Source organism: Brassica rapa, chromosome A04 (assembly GCF_000309985.2).
Source record: "Brassica rapa cultivar Chiifu-401-42 chromosome A04, CAAS_Brap_v3.01, whole genome shotgun sequence".
Taxonomy (NCBI): Eukaryota; Viridiplantae; Streptophyta; class Magnoliopsida; order Brassicales; family Brassicaceae; genus Brassica; species Brassica rapa.
This window is the reverse complement of record NC_024798.2, coordinates 10,711,936-10,735,479: the sequence shown is the minus strand read 5'-3', so window position 1 is coordinate 10,735,479 and position 23,544 is coordinate 10,711,936. Positions and strand designations below refer to the sequence as shown.

General features: G+C 29.9%; 2 protein-coding genes and 1 long non-coding RNA gene across 5 annotated transcripts; 2 read left to right on the top strand and 1 right to left on the bottom strand.

Annotated features, from left to right (window-relative positions):
* Positions 1 to 713: 713 nt before the first annotated feature.
* On the bottom strand, positions 714 to 7,386 carry LOC117133429. Its single transcript, XR_004457221.1, has 2 exons — positions 6,042 to 7,386; positions 714 to 5,995 (listed from the first exon to the last, which is right to left on the bottom strand). It is a non-coding gene; the product is annotated as an uncharacterized LOC117133429 (long non-coding RNA).
* Positions 7,387 to 9,102: 1,716 nt separating this feature from the next.
* On the top strand, positions 9,103 to 18,206 carry LOC103864062 (casein kinase II subunit beta-2). 3 transcript variants are annotated; one of them, XM_009141827.3, is made up of 5 exons: positions 9,103 to 9,326; positions 16,809 to 17,045; positions 17,283 to 17,498; positions 17,565 to 17,846; positions 17,922 to 18,206. In XM_009141827.3, the coding sequence occupies exons 2-5, from the start codon at positions 16,862 to 16,864 to the stop codon at positions 18,053 to 18,055; spliced, it is 816 nt and encodes a 271-aa protein (XP_009140075.1). In that variant the 5' UTR covers positions 9,103 to 9,326; positions 16,809 to 16,861; the 3' UTR covers positions 18,056 to 18,206. The 3 variants fall into 3 exon arrangements, with proteins under 3 accessions (XP_009140075.1, XP_018513693.1, XP_018513692.1); XM_018658177.2 differs by having other exon boundaries at positions 17,289 to 17,498; positions 17,565 to 18,206; XM_018658176.2 differs by having other exon boundaries at positions 17,565 to 18,206.
* Positions 18,207 to 19,377: 1,171 nt separating this feature from the next.
* LOC103864061 (pentatricopeptide repeat-containing protein At5g41170, mitochondrial) lies at positions 19,378 to 22,506 on the top strand. The gene has a single exon (XM_009141825.3). The coding sequence runs from the start codon at positions 19,961 to 19,963 to the stop codon at positions 21,392 to 21,394; it is 1,434 nt and encodes a 477-aa protein (XP_009140073.1). The 5' UTR covers positions 19,378 to 19,960; the 3' UTR covers positions 21,395 to 22,506.
* The last annotated feature ends 1,038 nt before the right edge of the window (positions 22,507 to 23,544 follow it).

Below are 23,544 nucleotides of genomic sequence, written 5' to 3'. Positions count from 1 at the left end.
GCCATCTCTCCATCACCAAGAACTCATGGCTTCATATCCAGCAAGCTAAGACCTATTGATCTTCAAAAAACTTCTGAATGCGACGAAGTCGGACAACAAAAGACACGACCAATTAACGCTTCGGTATACCATATAAAACAAATATAATGATTATTTTGATTTATTTACCATAAATATATCTATACATATATAAAGTTAGTTTTTTTTCTTACATAATCGCATTCGCTTAGAGATTCCAGTCAATGATTCATTGGTCTTTCCTTTAAGATTGAGTCATTGTTGGTTGCTCGTATGTTTGTTGTTTTGGTTTTGTTTCCAGAATCCAGAAACTATTGCTTTGACCTTGTGCCTTTTTGACATTGAAAAAAAAAAAATTTCAAAATAGTAAAAAAATACTTTGTATATGATTTAACATAAAATATAAATAAAGCATATACATGTTATTTCAAAATTATTAAGAAATTAAATTTATTATTAAAATAAACTTGTGCGGAGTGCAAATTTAAAATCTAGTTACTTATATTAATTAACCGTACGAAAATCAAATATCAACTACAACCTTAATTTGAACAAAACAATCTAATTCAAACGTAGCAAATCTAGCTTCGACGCATTCCGCTAAATCTCTTCGTGATCATTAAGATTATTTTGCTGATAATATTTTCATGTTCTTTTCAAGGAGGCTTGAATTTGGATAAATCGACAAATAAGTGAAGAGCAAATGTGAATGATATCGTATTGCTGAATAAATGGACAAAAAAAAAATAACATTTGTAAAATTTTGTTTCCAATATTTAGTACTCTAGTGGCAAAAAGTCTACTTTTGACTGGAAAAAATGGTCTACACTTGACTGACCAATATCCATGTTTCCGAATAAGCCGCTAATGTCGCATAACAGAGATGAAAGAGAAGAATAAGTACACTTTGTCGAATACAGATATGCGGAGGAAGAGAAGCGTGTAGATGCAATTGCTATGTCAAAGTCGAAGTCATATTCATCTACTCGTCGTCCGATGGCAGCTGGAGATGATGTAACTCGATTTGGAAAGAGGAGTCTTGTGGTTTGGACTTGTGCCGCCTTAAATACCTCACGAGTCTCCCTCTAGTCCTTGGGAACATGTTCTCGTCGTCTTCGGCGATATTCATCTCCTCCGCCTTGGAATCCTCTATCTTCACGGCGTCTCCACTGTCCTCTTTAGACTTCAAAGTCGAAATCACATTCTCCATGAGGCGTTTCACTTCCGCCAGGGAGATGTTCATTCCATGTTTGGTTGCACGGATAAATATTTCCCTGTCCGCTTATGCATAAAAACATACTTCGCCGAAAAGCCCATTTATCGTATCAGTGAATCGGCCTGGATTACTTATGTTGGTTTTGTGTTTGTTCCCTCATCAGTAGATTTTGTATAAACTAAACCACGGGAAAATTATTCTTTTGTTTTGTCATCTGGTAATCTGTTAACCACGATCCAAATTATACAACATAGGCCCAATAAGAAGGGAAGAGTACCAACATAAGGGTAGCATGTTTTTTCATAAAATGGGGTGATTGGTTGGACCGTAGAAACTGATTTTAGCTCTAAAATTAATCTACAGCATTTAAATTATTAATCATGTTTTACTTTTTTTTTTAAGCTACAGCTAAAAAATAAAAAAACAATAACTGTAAAAACTTGATTTTCTAAAGCTCCATCTTTTTGGATGTAGAAAATATATTGTTGTATCAATCAATTTTAAAGGTACATCATAAATCAAAAAAAATTCTACTGTAGTTTTCACAGTTGCAGTCCAACTAATCACTAATTTTGATCTTTTTTCTTATCTCTTTTAATATAGAAATGCATGTATTTTTTTAGACAAACCTTTAACTATTAAAAATAGAGGGACAATTGATTGAACCCAAAGCGGTCACACCGTTTGTTTCTCTATCTAAATTGACACTGCTTAAGAGAAATTCAACTGAGCAAACCATCGAGACCTTTAATTTTAACGATCGGAAAACGACTGATTCCAAAGTAACAACGACGATCTAAAACATCAAAATGTTACCAACTGATGTAGCGGAATCAAATAAACATAAAACAAGATTCATTGAATCTAAAAGTATCCGGAAACTATGGTTTGAAAATATGCTCTTGTCAGCGCTTTAACAAAAGCTCTTGATTTGGAAATACTCTTTCCAAAGCAATAAAGCTCGTTCAGAAATTATTATCTTATTAAATCATCAAAAAACTGAATATAAGTCTAAGCATAAAAAACCTATTTATATGAAATTAAAATAATTTTAATTTTTTTTAAATCCGACAGATAATAATAACTAATTAAGATAAATACCAAACTAATAATAAACTAAATAATTAAAATATTTAGAATATATAGTAGAAACTCTATAAATTAATACTCGATAAATTAATAAACACCATAAATTAATAAATTTCTCGAGTCGTATGACACAAATGGATAAAAGAATAAGATAATATTTTTGTAAAACATTTACTGTTAACTACTATGTTTATCCGGTGACAATACATGCTTACTAGTAGATACTAGTTTGGAAAAACTCTTTGGGTGAGGACATTACAATTTTAAGAGTTTGATTTCATCCTAACTTGGGAAGCAACTGTTGTATGGCCTGCCGTGCGAAGGCATGTAGAAACTAGAAACTTAAGGCAGTGTCTAAAATCGGGGCCCTTTTAGTATTGATTAACAAAACATATAATATTTATTAATATAGTATTATAATATACAAAACATTAATAAACACATCCATAAGTTAACAAAAGAAATAATACCAATATGTACAAAAAAAGTTGATGTGCCCAGTGAACAAAAACGAGACAGCAAACAGCATTACGTTTACTTTACTGGAACATTTCGTTTTTTGTAAACGCTTCTGTTCAAAAAATTTACAAAAACACACATAAGAGTAGTGTTGTCAAACGGGTTGTTTCGTCCCGTTCCGGCCCGGACCGCTGCGGATTAAGGCGGGTCAGGTCCGCGCGGGGTGCGGTCTCCAAAAGTTCGGCCCAAGCCCATCCCGCCGAAATGCACATGCCTTTTCAGGTCGTCCCGCGGGCTGCGAACCATCAGGTGCACCAATTCACTTCTAAGCGTTGTGTGCTACTCCATAATACTTATTGACGCTGCATGCTGCTCCAGGAGACCAGAACGCTTCATCTACGTACTATATTCCAACTTGTTAAATATAGGAGTTGATTACATATTAAGATACATTTTGTCTTTTTTTCTTTTACATAGAGAGACACATTCCACATATGGCACACTTTCTAGTGGGTCCAAGGAGTTGGTTTGACAAAATTACCCTTCTGAGAAAGGGGATTGAATGTTGTTTCGCTGCAGCAAGTCTTGTTTCTAATTGTCTTTGCTTTTAGACATTGGTTTAGTTAAGCTTTTATTTTATTATTATTCATTCAATCTTTTGTTTTCAATGGTTTTTTTCTCATTTTTCAGATATAGAAAACAATGACAATTATTACAATAAATTGTAATTTTTTTTTCTCTACATTTTAACATCCACTTTTATATATGTATTATATATTTTATAACAATTATATAAATTACTTGGACATACAAAAATGTGGACATGAATATCAAAATGTAGACAAACTTCTCTGTTTTGATACCACAAAACGTAGACATGGATTCGTGTAATAAAGAAAAAAGAGAGATTTGGACATGGACATATGTTAACAAGATGATTCATGTTAACAAACAAAATATGTGAACATAGATAGAAAAGATGTGGACAACATAAGCGTGGACAACATAAGCGTGGGTATAGATTATTTTGTGGACCTTGCACATAAAAAACAGATGAGTTTTGTTGATTAGAGAAATGTGAATACAAACTCAAATTAGAGATAAAACAGAGCTATTTTAATAATATGCTTTTGTAGACATGATCTTGGGAACAAGATGTTGTGGACATGATCTTGGGAACAAGATATTGTGGACAACATCTAATGAAAAAAAATTTGGACGTGGACAGTTGAAAGTGAAAGCTCATAAAGGAAGCTCTGCAAGATTTGTAAAACCATGTTGTGGTGTATGAGTTAATATACAACCTCTAAACCTTCAACAACTCGTGAAACATTCACAATAAAGCTAAAGCCAAATCTTTTTTATGATATCATAGGATCTGGGTTGTGTGGAGGATTTAGTTGAAACTTGGAAACAAGAGAACAATGTCACTGTAACAAATTCAGAGCTTTCAATAAACCAAGAAAACCAAAGCACTAGACAATTGGATTTTGAGAGCTTTTAAAAATTCTGTGAACACAAAGCTAAACATAAAGGAATAAGATGCAATTTAAACAGTACCCATAAATGCCAAATGAGTTTAGCATACAAATTACCAAAATACCCTTATGTTGATTTAATCATATGTTTGATATTAATTTTAACTATATTACATTTAATTATTTAATTTAATATATTTACATTAGAATTATGTTAAAATTAACGAGTTTTCTTTTTTGCGGTTTGGGCGGGAAAACAAGATTTTTCGGTTTTAGCGGAAAACGAGATTTTTCGGTTCTGGCGGGAAAACGAGATTTTTTGGTATTGGCGGGGAAATACAAATTTTCGGTTTTGGCGAGAAAACAGGTTTTTGCGGTTTTGTCGGGAAACACGTTTTTGGCGAGAAAACACGTTTTTGCGGTTTTGGAGGGAACCACGTTTTTGCGATTTTGGCGGAAAACACACATTTTGGCGGTTTTGGCGGGAAAACGCGTTTTGCAGTTATGGCGGGAAAACGCGTTTTTGCGGTTTTGGCAGGAAAACACGTTTTTGACGGGAAAACGCATTTTTGCGATTTTGGTGGGAAAACGTGCTTTTGCTGTTTTGGCGGGATAATGCGGTTTTGCGGTTTTGGCGGGAAAACGCAGTTTTGGCGGGAAAGCATGTTTTTGCGGTTTTGGCGAGAAAATGCGTTTTTGCGTTTTTAGCGGGAAAACACATTTTGCGATTTTGGCGGAAAACGTGTTTTTTGCGATTTTGTCGGGAAACACGTTTTTGGCGGGAACACATTTTTACGGTTTTCGCAGGAAAGCAAGATTTTTCGGTTTTGGCGGGAAAATCCAAATTTTCGGTTTTGGCGAGAAAACATGTTCTTTTCTTTTGGCGGGAAAACACGTTGTTTTGGTTTTGGCGGGAAAGTACGTTTTTGCAATTTTGGCGGAAAATTACGTTTTTGCAATTTTGGCGGGAAAACACGTTATGCGACTTTGGCGGGAAAACATGTTTTTTTGTGTTTTGGCGGAAAAATGTATTTTGGGGTGTTGGCGTGAAAACATTTTTTTGTGATTTGTGCATGAAAACATGTTTTTCGGTTTTTGCGGGAAAACACGTTTTTGCAATTTTGACGGGAAAATATTTTTTTGCAATTTTAGCGGGAAAATGCGTTTTGGGGTTTTGGCGTGAAAAAATAGTTTTTAGCACGGGAAAAAGTGTTTGTAGTTTTGTCAGTTTTCTTTTGTGACAAAAATGATTTTATTTTTAGGTTTGTAATTTGTGAATTACATTAGGGGCATAATAGACTTTATACCATTTTGAATGAACCATCTCCATTCAAATGATCCAAATTGGTTCAGCTGAATGGACTTTAAAATTAAGCCTAAATTTCCAAAAGTCATCCGGATTATCCATTTGAATGAATTGCACTTTTAGTGGCTAAACAAACAAAACTCTCATCTTCATCCAGATGATCCATCCAAATGGAGAAACAAACATGCCCTTAACCAAAAAGTCGAAAACTTTACCTTGTATGTGAGCAATTGTTGGTCTCGGAAACAAGGATGTGTGGAGTGTGTTGTTCAGCGGTGGTTAAGAGATGACGGCCGCGAAACAGATACCGCCAATTAGGTCGGAATGAATTAAAAACAATGGAGATTGGGTTTCAATCGAGATTAGAGTTTAGCAAACTCCATCTTCTTCTTCTTCTTCTCCATCACCATTACTCTCTCAGCAAAAAAACTAATCTCAGAAGCTACGACGCTAGCTCTTTTCCTCCTCTTCTCACCATCTACGCCTTCATCTCTCCTCTTCCTCATTGATATCTCCTTGTGTCTCAAAAGCTACAGCTCTCGCTCCTTTTCACCTCCATCTCTCATCTTCCTCTTCGATCTCTCCTTGTGTACCAACTGCTACTACATCAAATCTGTTAACCGTTTCTAATCGTAATTGATATTCCTAAATTTGAGTTCTTGTAGGAAATATGAGATTAAAATCATGATAATCTCAAATCAAAAAATTAGGTTTCTTGTATTTGGGAAAGTGGTTTAGATTCGAGATAGGAGAGATAATGTTTATCATGCCTTTTTGTTTTACGGGATCAGTTTTCGTTTAGTTAGAAAATAAGAAAGTGTAGAGTTAGCTTAGTCTAGGGGTAGAATAGACAAACGACAAAGAAATTGTGTGTCACATGTGAGATGTGTCTGTAAATGTAAATTGAAATTCAAAATGTGTCTCTAGATGTAGATTTTTTTCCAATCCTATATTTTACATGACCACTGACTGCATTGAGTGGTAAATTTTCTAGTTTTACAGATACACTACTATCATATTCATCTTTTAGTTAGAGTTTAGAATTTAAAGTTAGTGATATAAAATTATAGTAATATTATTTATTTTATTTTAGATACATACTTCAAATATTTATTTATATTAAATACATTATTATTCAGTAAAAGTAATAGAATTTTGTTTACTATTTAACGAATGCCATTTCCTTTGTCATAGTGCTATTTAGGGGAAGCCCTCACAACATTAATTTAATTTAATTTAATTATTAAAGTAATATAAACCCTCCTTTTTTTTGTCAACTAAATTCATTAAGACCAGTGGGAACATATATTGGTTTCTTTACATAGCTCAAAGTTTTAAATTACAATCCAATACAAGAAAGCGGTTTGTATCTTACTGTTTATCCACATGTTTACTTCTGAAGCATCAACCGCACACGCGTCCTCACACGTGGATGCAGAGCCGCCGATTTGGTTTACATAGTCTGTATGAAACTGTTTAAGTTGATGACAAAAAAAAGATAATATAAACTCTTCTTTTTTTCTTTCAACTAAATTCATTAAGACGAGTGGACTAAACATACATTGGTTTCTTTACATAGCTCAGAGTTTTAAAATACAATCCAATACAAGAAAGCGGTTTGTATCTTAGTGTTTTTCCACATGTTTATTTCTGAAGCATCAACCGCACACGCGTCCTCACACGTATTCATCATGCCTGAAGCGGCTTCCATGTTGCGCCTGGAGCTTCAGCGACCATGAATTTCAAGAGTCGCTCCGCTGCCTCTGCCGTATCTTCTCGACGGAAATCATCTATATTCTGCGAGATTTTTCACCGACACCATATGTAGTTTACCCTTCCTTCATAACAACCGTACAATTTAAAGATACATCTTGCCGTTCTCTAGATGTGTTCAACAGTTAGAAAGCTTCAGAAAATCCCGGAATTTTTTCTGTTAAAACGCATCTCTATATGAGAAGTTCCAACTCTGCTGAATCCTCCAAAATTTCCATGCTTAATCAATCAACTCAAGGTTTTAATCGATTAGATACTCTGTCTAAAGCCTTTCGGCTAAGCTATTCTTCTCAAAACTAGACCCCAAGGAAGACCAGAGAAGAACAATCATCCCACGATATCAAACGGGATTGCACATCACACATGAAGTAAGAGCCAAAGCTTTTTATTCAACCTTAATCGAAAAGAAGAAGATCCCTTGAAAATCAGCTCCGATTAGGTTGAAATAGATACAAACAAATACACCTATGCAAAAAATACTCGCCATAGCGAAAAATAAGTTCAATCCAAGGACCAAAGAAAATATATTTACATAAAAAACAACAACAATCATCTCTTCTTCCCCTTTTGAAAAATTGGATTTTGGTAAGTGGGGAGGAAGTAGGTCTGGGTGTATTATACTGAACCCGAAGCCCACACCCTAGCCCGAACCGAACTCGTGGGTCCGGATCGGTAACGAATCAGTTGAGAATACCAAATGGATTTTAAAACCCAACGTTTTGGACTATGGGCCGGGTCGGTACTAAACCGATATCCATAGAAGGTAACTGCTTAAACCGAGCATTTATAACATGTCGCTTATATACATACATTCATAATACATTTACACATATATTGAGAATCTCTTTGGTTCTTGGATTTCTTTACGGCGACGACGAAGCGAAGAACCCTAGTTACGAAAAAGCAATCTCGATTCGTCATTTTCTTCATTAAGCAGCTCAAACTGGCTACTATAAATCACCTATCCTCACCATCTCATGTTTCATCAGACAATTCGAAAATCATCATAGGTATTATCTCTCTCTTTCTTTGACTCTTATTCGTCTTTGTTACGAGTTGATTCGATTAAAATTAGTGTTTGATTATACATCTCTAACGGCTTGCATGTGTACTTAGTGGAATATCACTTGAGTTAAATTAGTTTTAAATGCGCAAATACTTGTTGATCTTGAAGAAGTGGACATGCTTGAAAGAGGTAATATCCAGAATTCCAATATTCAATTTTTGTACTACTTTGACTGTTCGACAATGGTTTTTATTCTCTTTTCAGAGTATGGGGACACAATAATTCCAGAAGAAGACTAAGCAATTAGAGGCATGAAGCATGAGAAGAGAAGTCAAGTTCAAGAATCTTTTTTTATGATTGCAATTTGAATGTTGGTTTTTTTAAGTTTGCTATCTGTTTTATTGTTTTAAACTTATGCTATTTATTTTTAAAGTTTGCTTTCTCAACTTGAACTTATGTTATGTTATCTATTTGGTTTTCATTGGATGTTTTCGGATATGTATGGTTATTTTTCGGTTAATAGTAGTTAAATTTGGTTATAATTGGTTTATTTCATTTTTTGGTTATTTTTTTGATTAAAATCCAAAACCGAATCGAATCCAATATGTTATCGGGTTTATGCGGATTTTGAATTAAATACCTGTACCGATCCGAACCGACCCCGTATTAGAAATCTACAATAACTGAATGGGACTTATATGCTTAGATCTGAAAATCTGATTACACCGAACTGAATCTGAACCCGATGGGGGGACCGAACGCCCATACCTATGAGGAAGAGATACCGTTGTTTAAGTAATATATTATTTTTTATTTTTTTATATTTATTATTTTAATTAGCTAAAAGGTTATCGAAAGACTGGTGCTTTAATGGGCTTGATAACTTAAGGCTGGAGCGTCTAATACGGTCCGTTTTAAAATCCTAAAAAGTAAATACTTATCACATTGTATCTCCGATGACCGTACTGGACTTTTTTTTTTACTAGGGATTAACCCGGGCTACGCCCGGGATTTTTATTTTTTTCTAATTTAAGTTATTAAATTATTTATATTTAGGCTATGATATATATTTATATAAATGTTAAATGCATGTCACAATTAAAATTTATTTTTAAATTTTAACACGTTAAATTAACATATTTTTTACTATTTAAATATTTTTTTGTAATTTTATTGGCTATCTAGTTATCATATTTAGCAAAACTATCTTTTGAGTGTTGGAATAAATGTTTTAGAAATTTTATTAAACTCCAGTGTATTTTCGGATCGACCACATGCTCAACATTCGATCGATCCGTAAAAAGATGGTCGATCTCCTTGGCCAGGTAAGTACAATTTTAGCAAAAATATCTTTTATTTTCAAATATTAAGTATATAATTATTCTTTTTAATATTTTTATTGTATTTTTTTGATTAAATTATTGTATTATAATGGTTATGTAAATATTTTTTGTGATGTTTGAATTTGTGTTGTTCGTATACTTAACTTAGATGATATTGATGTTTAACAATTTATTGTTTTCTGGAAATAGAAAATAATGATATATCAAAACGTATCTAATACTTGTTAAATGATAGTATAATGTAAATTACATCAATTATTTGAAAATAACCATTTGTTATTTTTATTTTTATTTTAAATCAGAAATTATTTTTATTTAAAAACATTATTCATATATAATATAATAGTTTAAGTTTGGAAGATTAATATTTATATATAAATTATGTATATTTTAAAAAAAATAATTTAAGATATTATATATTGAGTATCTAAATAAAAGCTGAATTTCTTATTTTGAAAATCAGATATTTATATTTTTTTCTTCATGTTATACTCACCAATCCATCATTGATATTTATAACTCAGTATGTTTTTAAAAAAGCTTAGTTTTAAGTAATAAATGAATTTAATAAATTAAATTCATCACCTATATTGTTCTGTAAACTATATTTGAAAACTCTCTAAAATTATATTTTAAGCATAATATTATTATTATTTAATTTAAGTTATTTTAAACATAATATATGCTAAACCAACTTAAATTATATTTACAATAGGACCATTCTAAACCGGTTAGTAAACCAAAAACAATACTAAACCAACATGAACCAATACCTGATTCGGCGATGAATAAAGTGTTTCGGGATAAACGCTTGAATGTTTATTAACTGAAATGGTTTTATCATGAAAGAGTTAGTATGAATGTTAACAATAAAATTATGGATTAGATTAATTTAAATTTGTAAGAATACCTTTGAGTCTATGAAAAGCAATTCAATTCCCATGAATAAGTTTGGCTTTTGGAAGTTGCGGATTTCCCAACAATGAATCCACCTAACAAAAAGTTTGTTGTTATAAAAAAATCTCATTCAAGGTCATTAAAGGTTTCTGGGACGGCAAGAGTTGATGGTGAAACCATTTTTTTGCTCGAGTGCTTTAAATTTTCCTTAATAGTGGGAGGTTGATGTGGATGGAATAATGAGTTTTATAGGGACTTTCTTGATGAAAAACTATACATTTTTAGTTTTTTTGGTTTAATGTGGTATTTCCATTTTTATATAATTTACTACCATTTTAAGATAGAAATATATTTTAAGATAGATGCTTAAATCTTAATGTACTTTTTCCATTTTTTAAAATGTTTATTTCCATTTCTTATATTTTTATTTACGTAATATCTATATTTTATATTTTAAAATAGATATTTAAATATTAATGTAATTTTTCCATTTTTTTAAATTGTGTATTTACTTATATTATATATTTTACATTTTAAGATAGATGTTTAATGCTTGATGAACTTTTTCCATTTTTTAAAAAATTGTGTATTTACTTATTGTTACATATATAATTCATATATTATATATTCACATTATTTACTTATTATTTATTTTCGTGTATATGTATTTCCATTTCTTGTACTTTTCATTTACTTAATATCTCTATTTTACATTTTAAGAAAGATGTTTAAATCTTAATGTACGTTTTCCATTTTTTTTAAATTGTATATTTCCATTTGTTATACTTTCTATTTACGTAATATCTCTATTTTAAATTTTAATATATATTTTTAAATCTTAATTTAATTTCCCATTTTTTAAATTTGGTATTTACTTATATTATATATTTACTTATTATTTACTTTTCTTTATATTGTGTATTTCTATTTCTTATACTTTCTATTTACTAATAATTTTATATTTTAAGATTGATTTACATTTTAAGATAGATGTTTAAATACTAATGTACTTTTTCAATTTTTTTAAATTGTGTATTTCCTTTTCTTATACTTTCTATTTACTTAATATCTATATTTTACATTTTAAGATAGATGTTTAATATTTAATGTACTATTTCCATTTTTAAAAAATTGTGCATTTACTTATTATTGTATATATAATTCGTATATTTATATATTTATAAAATTTATTTATTATTTATTTTCTATATATTTAGTATTTCTCTTTCTTATACTTTATATTTAGTTAATGTCTATATTTTATATTTTATATTTTAAGATAGATGTTTAAATCTTTACGTATTTTTCCATTTTTAATGTAAAACGGTAATGTTTAATAGAAGAACTTGGACAAATAGTTATATTTATGTTTTTTTTCTTTTTTTTAATAAAATGGTAATGTTACATTATGAAGATAACCCCTTTTTTTAGTGAACAATGGTAATCTTACATATGTTTAATGTAGTTTTTCCATTTTTTATGTTGTATGTTTACATATTATTGTTATTTTTAAATGTAAAATGGTAATTTTGCATATGTTTAATGTAGTATTTCTATTTTTTATGTTGTACGTTTACGTATTATTTATTATTTTAGAAATTATATATAATTTGTTTTTTACAAAATAGTAATGTTACATTATGGAGATAAGCCGTCTTTTTTTTAGTGAAAAATGGTAATCTTACATATGTTTAATGTAGTTTTTCCATTTTTTATGTTGTATGTTTACATATTATTTTCTTAAAATAAAAATGTAAAATGGTAATCTTACATATGTTTAATGTAGTATTTATATTTTTATGTTGTATGTTTTACATATATTTATTATTTTTGAAATTATATATAATGTTTTTTGTTTTTTATAAAACGGTAATGTTACATTATGGAGATAAGCCGTCTTTTTTTTTAAGTTAAAAATAGTAATCTTACATATGTTTAATGTAGTTTTTCCATTTTTTATGCTGTATGTTTACATATTTTTTTTATAATTTTCGAAAATAATAAAATTAAAATGTAAAACTATATTTTATGCCACGTGTCATCTTTCGAGATTATATTATATATATACTTATTATTTATTTTTCTTTATATTGTGTATTTCTATTTCTTATACTTTCTATTTACTAATAATTTTATATTTTAACATTGATTTACATTTTAAGATAGATGTTTAAATACTAATGTACTTTTTCCATTTTTTTAAATTGTGTATTTCCTTTTCTTATACTTTCTATTTGCGTAATATCTATATTTTACATTTTAAGATAGATGTTTAAATCTTAATATACTTTTTTCCATTGTTTTTAAGTTGTGTATTTCTTTTTCTTATATTTTCTATTTACTTAATATCTATATTTTACATTTTAAGATAGATGTTTAATATTTAATGTACTCTTTCCATTTTTTAAAAATTGTGGATTTACTTATTATTGTATATATAATTCTTATATTTATATATTTAGAATATTTACTTTTTTTTTATATTGAGTATTTCTATTTCTTATACTTTATATTTAGTTAATGTCTATATTTTATATTTTAAAATAGATGTTTAAATTTTTACGCATTTTTCCATTTTTAATGTAAAACGGCAATGTTTAATAGAAGAACTTGGACAAATAGTCAAATAGTTATATTTATGTTTTTTTTTCTTTTTTTTATAAAATGGTAATGTTACATTATGAAGATAAACTGTTTTTTTAGTGAACAATGGTAATCTTACATATGTTTAATGTAGTTTTTCCATTTTTTTTATATTGTATGTTTACATAATATTGTTATTTTTAAATGTAAAATGGTAATTTTACATATGTTTAATGTAGTATTTCTATTTTTTATGTTGTATGTTTACATATTATTTATTATTTTCGAAATTATATATAATTTGTTTTTTACAAAATAGTAATGTTACATTATGAAGATAAGCCGTCTTTTTTTTAGTGAAAAATTGTAATTACATATGTTTAATGTAGTTTTTCCATTTTTTATGTTGTATGTTTACATATTATTTTCTTAAAATAAACATGTAAAATGTTAATCTTACATATGTTTAATGTAGTATTTCCATTTTTATGTTGTATGTTTTACATATATTTATTATTTTCGAAATTATATATAATATTTTTTGTTTTTTTTATAAAACGGTAATGTTACATTATGGAGATAGACCGTCTTTTTTTGAAGTGAAAAATAGTAATCTTACATATGTTTAATGTAGTTTTTCCATTTTTTTATGCTGTAGGTTTACATATTTTTTATAATTTTCGAAAATAAGTAATATTAAAATGTAAAACTATATTTTATGCCACGTGTCATCTTTCGGGATTATATTATATATTTACTTATTATTTATTTTTATTTATATTGTGTATTTCTATTTCTTATACTTTCTATTTACTAATAATTTTATATTTTAAGATTGATTTACATTTTAAGATAGATGTTTAAATACCAATGTACTTTTTCATTTTTTTAAATTGTGTATTTCCTTTTCTTATACTTTCTATTTGCATAATATATATATTTTACATTTAAGATAGATGTTTAAATCTTAATATACTTTTTCCATTGTTTTTAAGTTGTGTATTTCTTTTTCTTATACTTTCTATTTACTTAATATCTATATTTTATATTTTAAGATAGATGTTTAATATTTAATGTACTCTTAGCATTTTTTTAAATTGTGCATTTACTTATTATTGTATATATAATTCATATATTTATAATATTTACTTATTATTTATTTTTTTATATATTGAGAGTATTTCTCTTTCTTATACTTTATATTTAGTTAATGTCTATATTTTATATTTTAAGATAGATGTTTAAATATTTACGTATTTTTCCATTTTTAATGTAAAACGGCAATGTTTAATAGAAGAACTTGGACAAATAGTCAAATAGTTATATTTATGTTTTTTTTTCTTTTTTTTATAAAGTGGTAACGTTACATTATGAAGATAAACCGTTTTTTAGTGAACAATGGTAATCTTACATATGTGTAATGTAAATTTTCCATTTTTTTATGTTGTATGTTTACATATTATTGTTATTTTTAAATGTAAAATGGTAATCTTACATATGTTTAATGTAGTATTTCCATTTTTATGTTGTATGTTTTACATATATTTATTATTTTCGAAATTATATATAATGTTTTTTTGTTTTTTTTATAAAACGGTAATGTTACATTATGGAGATAAGCCGTCTTTTTTTTAAAGTGAAAAATAGTAATCTTAAATGTGTTTTATGTAGTTTTTCCATTTTTTATGCTGTATGTTTACATATTTCTTACAATTTTCGAAAATAAGTAATATTAAAATGTAAAACTATATTTTATGCCACGTGTCATCTTTCGGGAGAAATTTTTTCCGCTTATGTGGACGCCCTATGGAGCCTCAAAAGTTCCCTTTTATTAGTAGAAGTGAAAAATAGTAATCTTACATGTGTTTTATGTAGTTTTTCCATTTTTTATGCTGTATGTTTACATATTTCTTACAATTTTCGAAAATAAGTAATATTAAAATGTAAAACTATATTTTATGCCACGTGTCATCTTTCGGGAGAAATTTTTTCCGCTTATGTGGACGCCCTATGGAGCCTCAAAAGTTCCCTTTTATTATTTATGCCACGTGTCATCTTTCGGGAGAAATTTTTTCCGCTTATGTGGACGCCCTATGGAGCCTCAAAAGTTCCCTTTTATTAGTAGAAGTGAAAAATAGTAATCTTACATGTGTTTTATGTAGTTTTTCCATTTTTTATGCTGTATGTTTACATATTTCTTACAATTTTCGAAAATAAGTAATATTAAAATGTAAAACTATATTTTATGCCACGTGTCATCTTTCGGGAGAAATTTTTTCCGCTTATGTGGACGCCCTATGGAGCCTCAAAAGTGTGTTTTATGTAGTTTTTCCATTTTTTATGCTGTATGTTTACATATTTCTTACAATTTTCGAAAATAAGTAATATTAAAATGTAAAACTATATTTTATGCCACGTGTCATCTTTCGGGAGAAATTTTTTCCGCTTATGTGGACGCCCTATGGAGCCTCAAAAGTTCCCTTTTATTAGTAGAAGTGAAAAATAGTAATCTTACATGTGTTTTATGTAGTTTTTCCATTTTTTATGCTGTATGTTTACATATTTCTTACAATTTTCGAAAATAAGTAATATTAAAATGTAAAACTATATTTTATGCCACGTGTCATCTTTCGGGAGAAATTTTTTCCGCTTATGTGGACGCCCTATGGAGCCTCAAAAGTTCCCTTTTATTATTTATGCCACGTGTCATCTTTCGGGAGAAATTTTTTCCGCTTATGTGGACGCCCTATGGAGCCTCAAAAGTTCCCTTTTATTAGTAGAAGTGAAAAATAGTAATCTTACATGTGTTTTATGTAGTTTTTCCATTTTTTATGCTGTATGTTTACATATTTCTTACAATTTTCGAAAATAAGTAATATTAAAATGTAAAACTATATTTTATGCCACGTGTCATCTTTCGGGAGAAATTTTTTCCGCTTATGTGGACGCCCTATGGAGCCTCAAAAGTGTGTTTTATGTAGTTTTTCCATTTTTTATGCTGTATGTTTACATATTTCTTACAATTTTCGAAAATAAGTAATATTAAAATGTAAAACTATATTTTATGCCACGTGTCATCTTTCGGGAGAAATTTTTTCCGCTTATGTGGACGCCCTATGGAGCCTCAAAAGTTCCCTTTTATTAGTAGAAGTGAAAAATAGTAATCTTACATGTGTTTTATGTAGTTTTTCCATTTTTTATGCTGTATGTTTACATATTTCTTACAATTTTCGAAAATAAGTAATATTAAAATGTAAAACTATATTTTATGCCACGTGTCATCTTTCGGGAGAAATTTTTTCCGCTTATGTGGACGCCCTATGGAGCCTCAAAAGTTCCCTTTTATTATTTATGCCACGTGTCATCTTTCGGGAGAAATTTTTTCCGCTTATGTGGACGCCCTATGGAGCCTCAAAAGTTCCCTTTTATTAGTAGAAGTGAAAAATAGTAATCTTACATGTGTTTTATGTAGTTTTTCCATTTTTTATGCTGTATGTTTACATATTTCTTACAATTTTCGAAAATAAGTAATATTAAAATGTAAAACTATATTTTATGCCACGTGTCATCTTTCGGGAGAAATTTTTCCGCTTATGTGGACGCCCTATGGAGCCTCAAAAGTTCCCTTTTATTAGTAGAGATTTTTTGGTATCTGAGATTCGGAATTTGTTTCGGGGGATAGTGGATTAGATCATGTTTACGGGAGGAGGGACGGTTGGACCGAAAGCCGAGGTGGTGGACCGGGAAGGGATTAGCGAAGCTTATGATGTTAATCGGTCCGAGGGCAAAGAAAGAGCCGGAGCTAACTCTGTGTTGATGGGGACGCAGATGCATGATTCTCGTTCTGCTACTCTCTCCCGGACTGACATTTTCCAAGGTTAGATTCGATTATCGCTATTGTAGTTGCAGATTGTTTGATTCGCTTCGAATTGGTATTTAGGGCTTTGATCAATGGTTATAGAACCCATAACTCATATTTGGAATTATGCTGTGTAAACAAACACATAAAAGCTGTTTCTCTGTGTCCTTTAGCTGATGATATCGAGAAAATCGATCTTATTTGCTTAAAATCGATTTATAATGATGAACTAATGTTTTTGTGGGCATTTCTTAGCTGTAGATACCTCAGAAGGATCTGAGGTCAGTGGTTCGGACGAAGAAGACTTGGCATGGACTACCTGGTTCTGTAAACTACCTGGGAACGAATTCTTGTGTGAAGTCGATGATTGTTTCATCTTAGATAACTTCAACTTGTGTGGACTCAGACATCAAGTTCCTTTTTACGACAACGCTCTCGATTTGATTCTCGATGATGATTCTTCTTCTCATGGTAGTATTTGTATTTTTTTTTTTTTTTTTTTTTGCGTCTTCTAATGCTTGATATGGCACCAAACAGGTCAGATGATTACAGATGAACAGAACGAATTGATCGAGTCAGCAGCCGAGATGTTATACGGATTGATTCATGCTCGTTACATATTGACAGACAAAGGATTCCTTTCTATGTTAAACAAATACAATAAGTCTGAGTTTGGAAGATGCCCCAGAGTTTATTGTAGTGGCCAATCTTGTTTACCTATTGGTCTATCCGATGTCCCTGGAGCAAGTACCGTAAAGATATATTGTCCCAAGTGTGAAGACATTTATCACCAGCCATCAAAATACCAAGGAAGTAGTAGTATCCTTTTGTTGGTTCGCATTCGGTATTTTTCCCATCTTTGTGTTTTGGTCTTCTTTATACATATCAAAACAGATATAGATGGATCTTACTTTGGGACAGCGTTTCCACATCTCTTTCTCATGTATTACCCATCTAGGAGGCCCAAAAAGGTGTCGTCGCAAAGCTATGTTCCAAGAGTGTTTGGGTTCAACTTACACAAGCCGTGAAGAGAACACCAAAAGGAAGAAGATTATTACCTAGAGACTTGTCCCTGTGATCAAAAACAAAATTGTATCACCAAGTTGACAACTAGTTTATATATAGAAGAAACTCTATAAATTAATATTCGATAAATTAATAAAAAAATATTAAAAAATATCTCTAGTTTCAATTTGGGTTGGTTCAAAATATGATACAAACCAATAAAATAAAAAGATAATAATTTTTTAAAAACTTTTATTTAAATATACGATCACACTAAAATTATAAATTAATAATTTATATATGTATATGTATATACATTTTATACCACTATGAACCTACCATTATATTATTCACAATAAAATTATTTTAATTTTTTCTTATTGCTCAATATATTTTTTGATATTTAGTAAAATTTTATCTAAAACAACAATTAGATTTTATGAAACATATTTTATATACATTAGTTAATGTAAATGTTGAATTAAAAAAAAAAAACTAGTTAATGGATATATACTAAAATAAAATATTTTTCTTATTCTATATAAAGCTATATTTTTAAATTTTTAAAGAAAACTTTTTGTAATTAATAATAACTTAATAAAATATTATTGTTTCAACTTTATAAATTTATAGAGTTTTTACTGTATGTCTTTGTGTTGTCTCCTGCACACACGTTTTATATTTGATTTACGGATCTACATAAAATTTTATTGGTAGAATAGTATTTTCTTTTTATAGAGCTAATGTGTGTGCAGGTAAACAAATTGAAATTTGCTCTCTCTAGAGAGGTTCACATATGTCAAAAAAATATACGAAAGCTTGACTTCTATCTTTTTGCTATAAAAATGCATACAAAATAGGACTAAGTTTCATCTATTCAAATAGACTTTGGGATATCATAATATTAAATGTAAATGTGTTTATCTTTTCCCACAAGAATAGTTTTTTTCGGTTTACAAAAAAAGAAAGAATAGCTTTTTACCTTGAGAATAATTTCATGTCCGTGCAGTACTCTGTGAAACAACTCCGTTTTTCATCATTTTGTTAAAAATCAAACTACAAAATAGATATATCAAATCTTACACTTTTATTATGAAGAAAGAATCACAAATATTGTTTCCAGGGAAACAAAGAAGAAGAATGAATAATAAAGATCTTTTCCACACTGAGAACTCAAATAAAACAAAAAGAGAAGATGAAACTATTGAAAACAAAACGTGAGAAAAATATAGAAGAAAAAAACAGTTGATTGAATGTTATATAGAAGATACATAGATGATACAGTTGATATTAGAAGTTACTGAATTTTAGAACGTGTGGTTTGATTGTGGTAGACCGGAAGTTACAGAAAAAATAGGAAAATAATTTTTGCAGTTCCCTTCAATTTTTTTAATAAAAAGAACGTGATATGACTTTTTATTTTAAAAATTTTGTTAAAAAAATTTAAAATAATAACATGTGTCAGAATGTGATTGCTCAAGTGACTTGTGATTTAGTATATAAAAGATTATATAAAATAAAATTTAATAAATTATCAAAGATAAATACTTTTAAAACAGAATGTTATTATAGACAAAATGTTATAAAAGATAAATATATTTATGGTATTTGGGTATAAAACCGAATAAACTGAAAACCGATGATATATAAACCGAATCAAACTAAATTTGATATTATTTTAATATGGTAGTTATTTTTTATAAATTAAAAACTAAAAATTCGAACCGAAATCGAACCGAACCGGCATCCGGATTAAACGCCCAGAGGATAAAAAGATTGGTTCAGTTACTATCCGAACCAAAATCTTTCGGTTTCGGGTCGGGCCCTGGTAAAATGCCGGGTTTTAAAACTTTCTCCCAACGGAGCGAGAATCGAAGGTCCACCGAGGATTCTGAGGAGGATCAATCAAATCGATTTGGTTGCGTTTAATGGCGACAAGGCTTCTTCATCTTCATCTTCATCGACATCGTTTGGAGAAAGGAACCACCCTTTCCTTTAACCGCCTTTTGAGCCTCTCTCTCTGGTTTCGTGCTTTCTGCGATTACCGAGCGATTCTGAGAAACAGTCTTCCCTTCAACGAAGCTCTGGATCTCTTCACTCGCATGGTCGAGTCCCGCCCCCTTCCTTCCACCGTCGATTTCACCAAGCTACTCACCGCTATCTCCAAATCTAAGAGATTCGACGTCGTCATCGCTCTCTGCAACCATCTGGAGACGTTAGGGATTCCGCACGATCTCTACACTTGCAACCTCGTCATGAACTGCTTCTCCCGATCCTCTCAGCCTCATCTCGCTTCGTCGTTTCTCGGGAAGATGATGAAACTCGGGTTTAGCCCCGACATCGTCACGTTCACATCTCTCGTCAATGGGAATAGACCCGAGGATGCGATGTATATCGTTAATCAGATGGGAATCGAACCTGACGTTGTGATGTACACCACGCTCATCGAGAGTCTCTGCAGAAACGGACTTGTGGATAACGCGATGAGCTTGTTTAACCAAATGGAGATTAAAGCTGACGCCGTTACTTACACGTCTCTCGTGAACGGTCTTTGTAACTCCGGTAGGTTGAGTGACGCCGTTAGTTTACTTAACGATATGATGAGAAGGAGGATCAACCCTGATGTAGTCACTTTCAATGCGTTGATCGACGGGTTTGTGAAAAAGGGGAAGCTTCTGGAGGCTAGAGAGGTCTACAGCGAGATGATTCGAGTCTCTGTAGCTCCTGATGTTTTCACTTACACCTCGTTGATCAATGGATTATGCATGGAAGGCCGCGTCGACGAGGCCAAGGAAATGTTTTACTCAATGGAGGACAAGGGCTGCTTTCCAGATGTAGTGGCTTATACATCTCTCATCAACGGGTTCTGCAAATCGAGAAAGGTTGAGTACGGGATGAAACTCTTCTACGAGATGACTCAGAGAGGTTTACTTGGTAACACCGTCACTTACACGGCTCTCATCCAAGGTTTCTGTCAAGTGGGGAGACATAAGGCTGCACAAGAGTTTTTTAGTCAGATGGTTTCTCGTGGGGTATCTCCCAATATTAGGACCTACAACGTTTTGTTACATGGACTGTGTTTGAACGGGAAGCTAGGTAAAGCGTTGTTGATATTCGAGGATATACAAAAGAGAGAGATTGATGTTAATATTATTACGTATACTATCATCATTCAAGGGATGTGCAAAGCTGGTAAACTCAGAGATGCTGTTGATTTGTTTTGTAGCCTCCCTTCCAAAGGGATGAAGCCTAACGTTGTAACGTACAGTACAATGATATCAGGGTTGTTTAGGGAAGGTTTTAAGCTTGAAGCACATGTGTTGTTTAGGAAAATGAAAGAAGATGGGGTTCTACAAAATTAGGTGGAAATGTGAACTGATCATAGTATTGATGAGGGATTGCTTCTTCTACTCACACAGTTACAGTTTCTAACTATGATGCAACTTTCATAAGAACCTGTTGCCTATATGTGTAGGATGATGATACAGCCTGATAATGTCACATTTGTATCTTTGATTCTGGTTCCAAGGAGATGCCTAACATAGGCTCCTATAAAGATGGGAGTTTCATACACGTAACTAATTAGTGAAGCAGCAAGGATTTGATGAAGCTGTGAGATTGTTTATACATACGGTGAGGACTTTTTTTTAGAGTAGTGTATGTAGACTCATTTAGGTAAGTGCATACAATTATAGATTGATTTCTTTCATATGTATTCTTTTGTACCCTTGTAATTCAAGAAGTCTCTCAAAATAAATATATGTTCTCTTTTTGCTTTGTTGGGAAAAATGAGAAAAAAGAAAAAAAATCTTGGGAAAATTGTTTTTTAAGCCAAAAAAAAATAAATACAGTAGAAGTGTAGAACCTCTATAAATTAATATTCGATAAATTAATAATTTCTATAATTAATAAAATTTAAAACTTTCATGTAAATTTTTGGTCCCAAAAATATCATAAATTAATAAATACTATATAAGAACTTATGCATATATCTAAGATAGTCTACTAAAATATGAGACTATTGTTCTCTATTTCTTCTTAAAATAAAAATCTTTTTAGAGCTCGTCTCTGATTTTTCTTATTACATCAAGAATTTCTGATGTTGTCTTCTCGAACTGCATCCAAAAATTGTAAAGAGTTTTGGAGGCGACAATTGCTTCCTTACGTGTAACTGTTTCCAAAAGTATCACAACATCACAATTGCCGATCTTTTTTAGTACATGAAGTATGATATTTTTTATACTCGCATAGTTCTCTGCGTATTTTATCTGTCATTGTTGATTTTGGAATATTTTTAAAATGAGAAGACATTGTTGAAAGCTTAGCAAAGAAAAATAAAAGTGATTTTTTGTTTGATGCTTGTCAATTTACGTGACATATAAAATGGTATATATAATAATTCTCTTAAAGCAACAAAAAGAAAATTTAAATGAGAAAATATGAACATTATGTAAAACATGAAAATATGTAAATGTAAAAAAAAGAAGACAATTTTAAATAAAAGGAAAACATAGAAGAATATACATTTACATTAAAACTTCTTATTCAAATAAAAAGAATATTTGGAAATTTGTTAAACTTCACTATATCTCTATAAATTAATATCTCTATAAAATAATAAAATTCCAAAGTACCAACACTATTAATTTATAGAGATTCTACTGTATGTCCTATTAGGCTAATTCATATTTCGTACCACTTTTGATTCTAATGCCTTTTAGTATTTTCGAAAATAAATCAAATAAATAATTTTACAAAAAACAAAATTTAAAAAATAGTAACTACCGATGAAATACTTATAGTAACTACCAGCTCTAAAAATGTTTAAATCATAATTTCAGATTAAAAATATTTGGAATATACATTACTATAAATCAAAAACATGTAGAAATCAGAATCTACACATTACTGTAAATCTAAAACCTGTAGAAACCGAGTTCAAACATGTTTATTGTATTCTAACTATAATAGAATACATATTCTATGGATATGGATAATCAGTTCCAAAAATATGGAAATAAAATATTTTGAAATGTTCAATTTCCATATATGGAAAAATCGAAAATAAAATTAAAATATATCTAAATATATTATAATATATTTTATTAATTTTTATTAGTTATTTTAATTATAATAATATATTTTATTATAATATTAAATATATTATAATTATTTACTAATTGTAATTACGAGTTTAAAATTGATATTTTAAGGATGTTATTGTCATTTTGAAAATAATTAGCATGAGATATAAAATATATAAGATTAGTCTAAGAGCACGATTATCGCATCAGTTTCTTAATTATTATTTTTTTGTTTTTTTTTCTGTCTGAAAAAAAAAAAAACGAACCAATTGCGGACTGTCACGTGTCGGTGTTGCCCGTGAACAGTGCAAAAACTCCTCCTAAGATCGATCTTTTTTTTTTTATAACATCTTTACTTTATTGATATCAAATCAATGTAACTGATAACATGAAACATAGATTACAACAAACATGTTGTTATTAAGAAT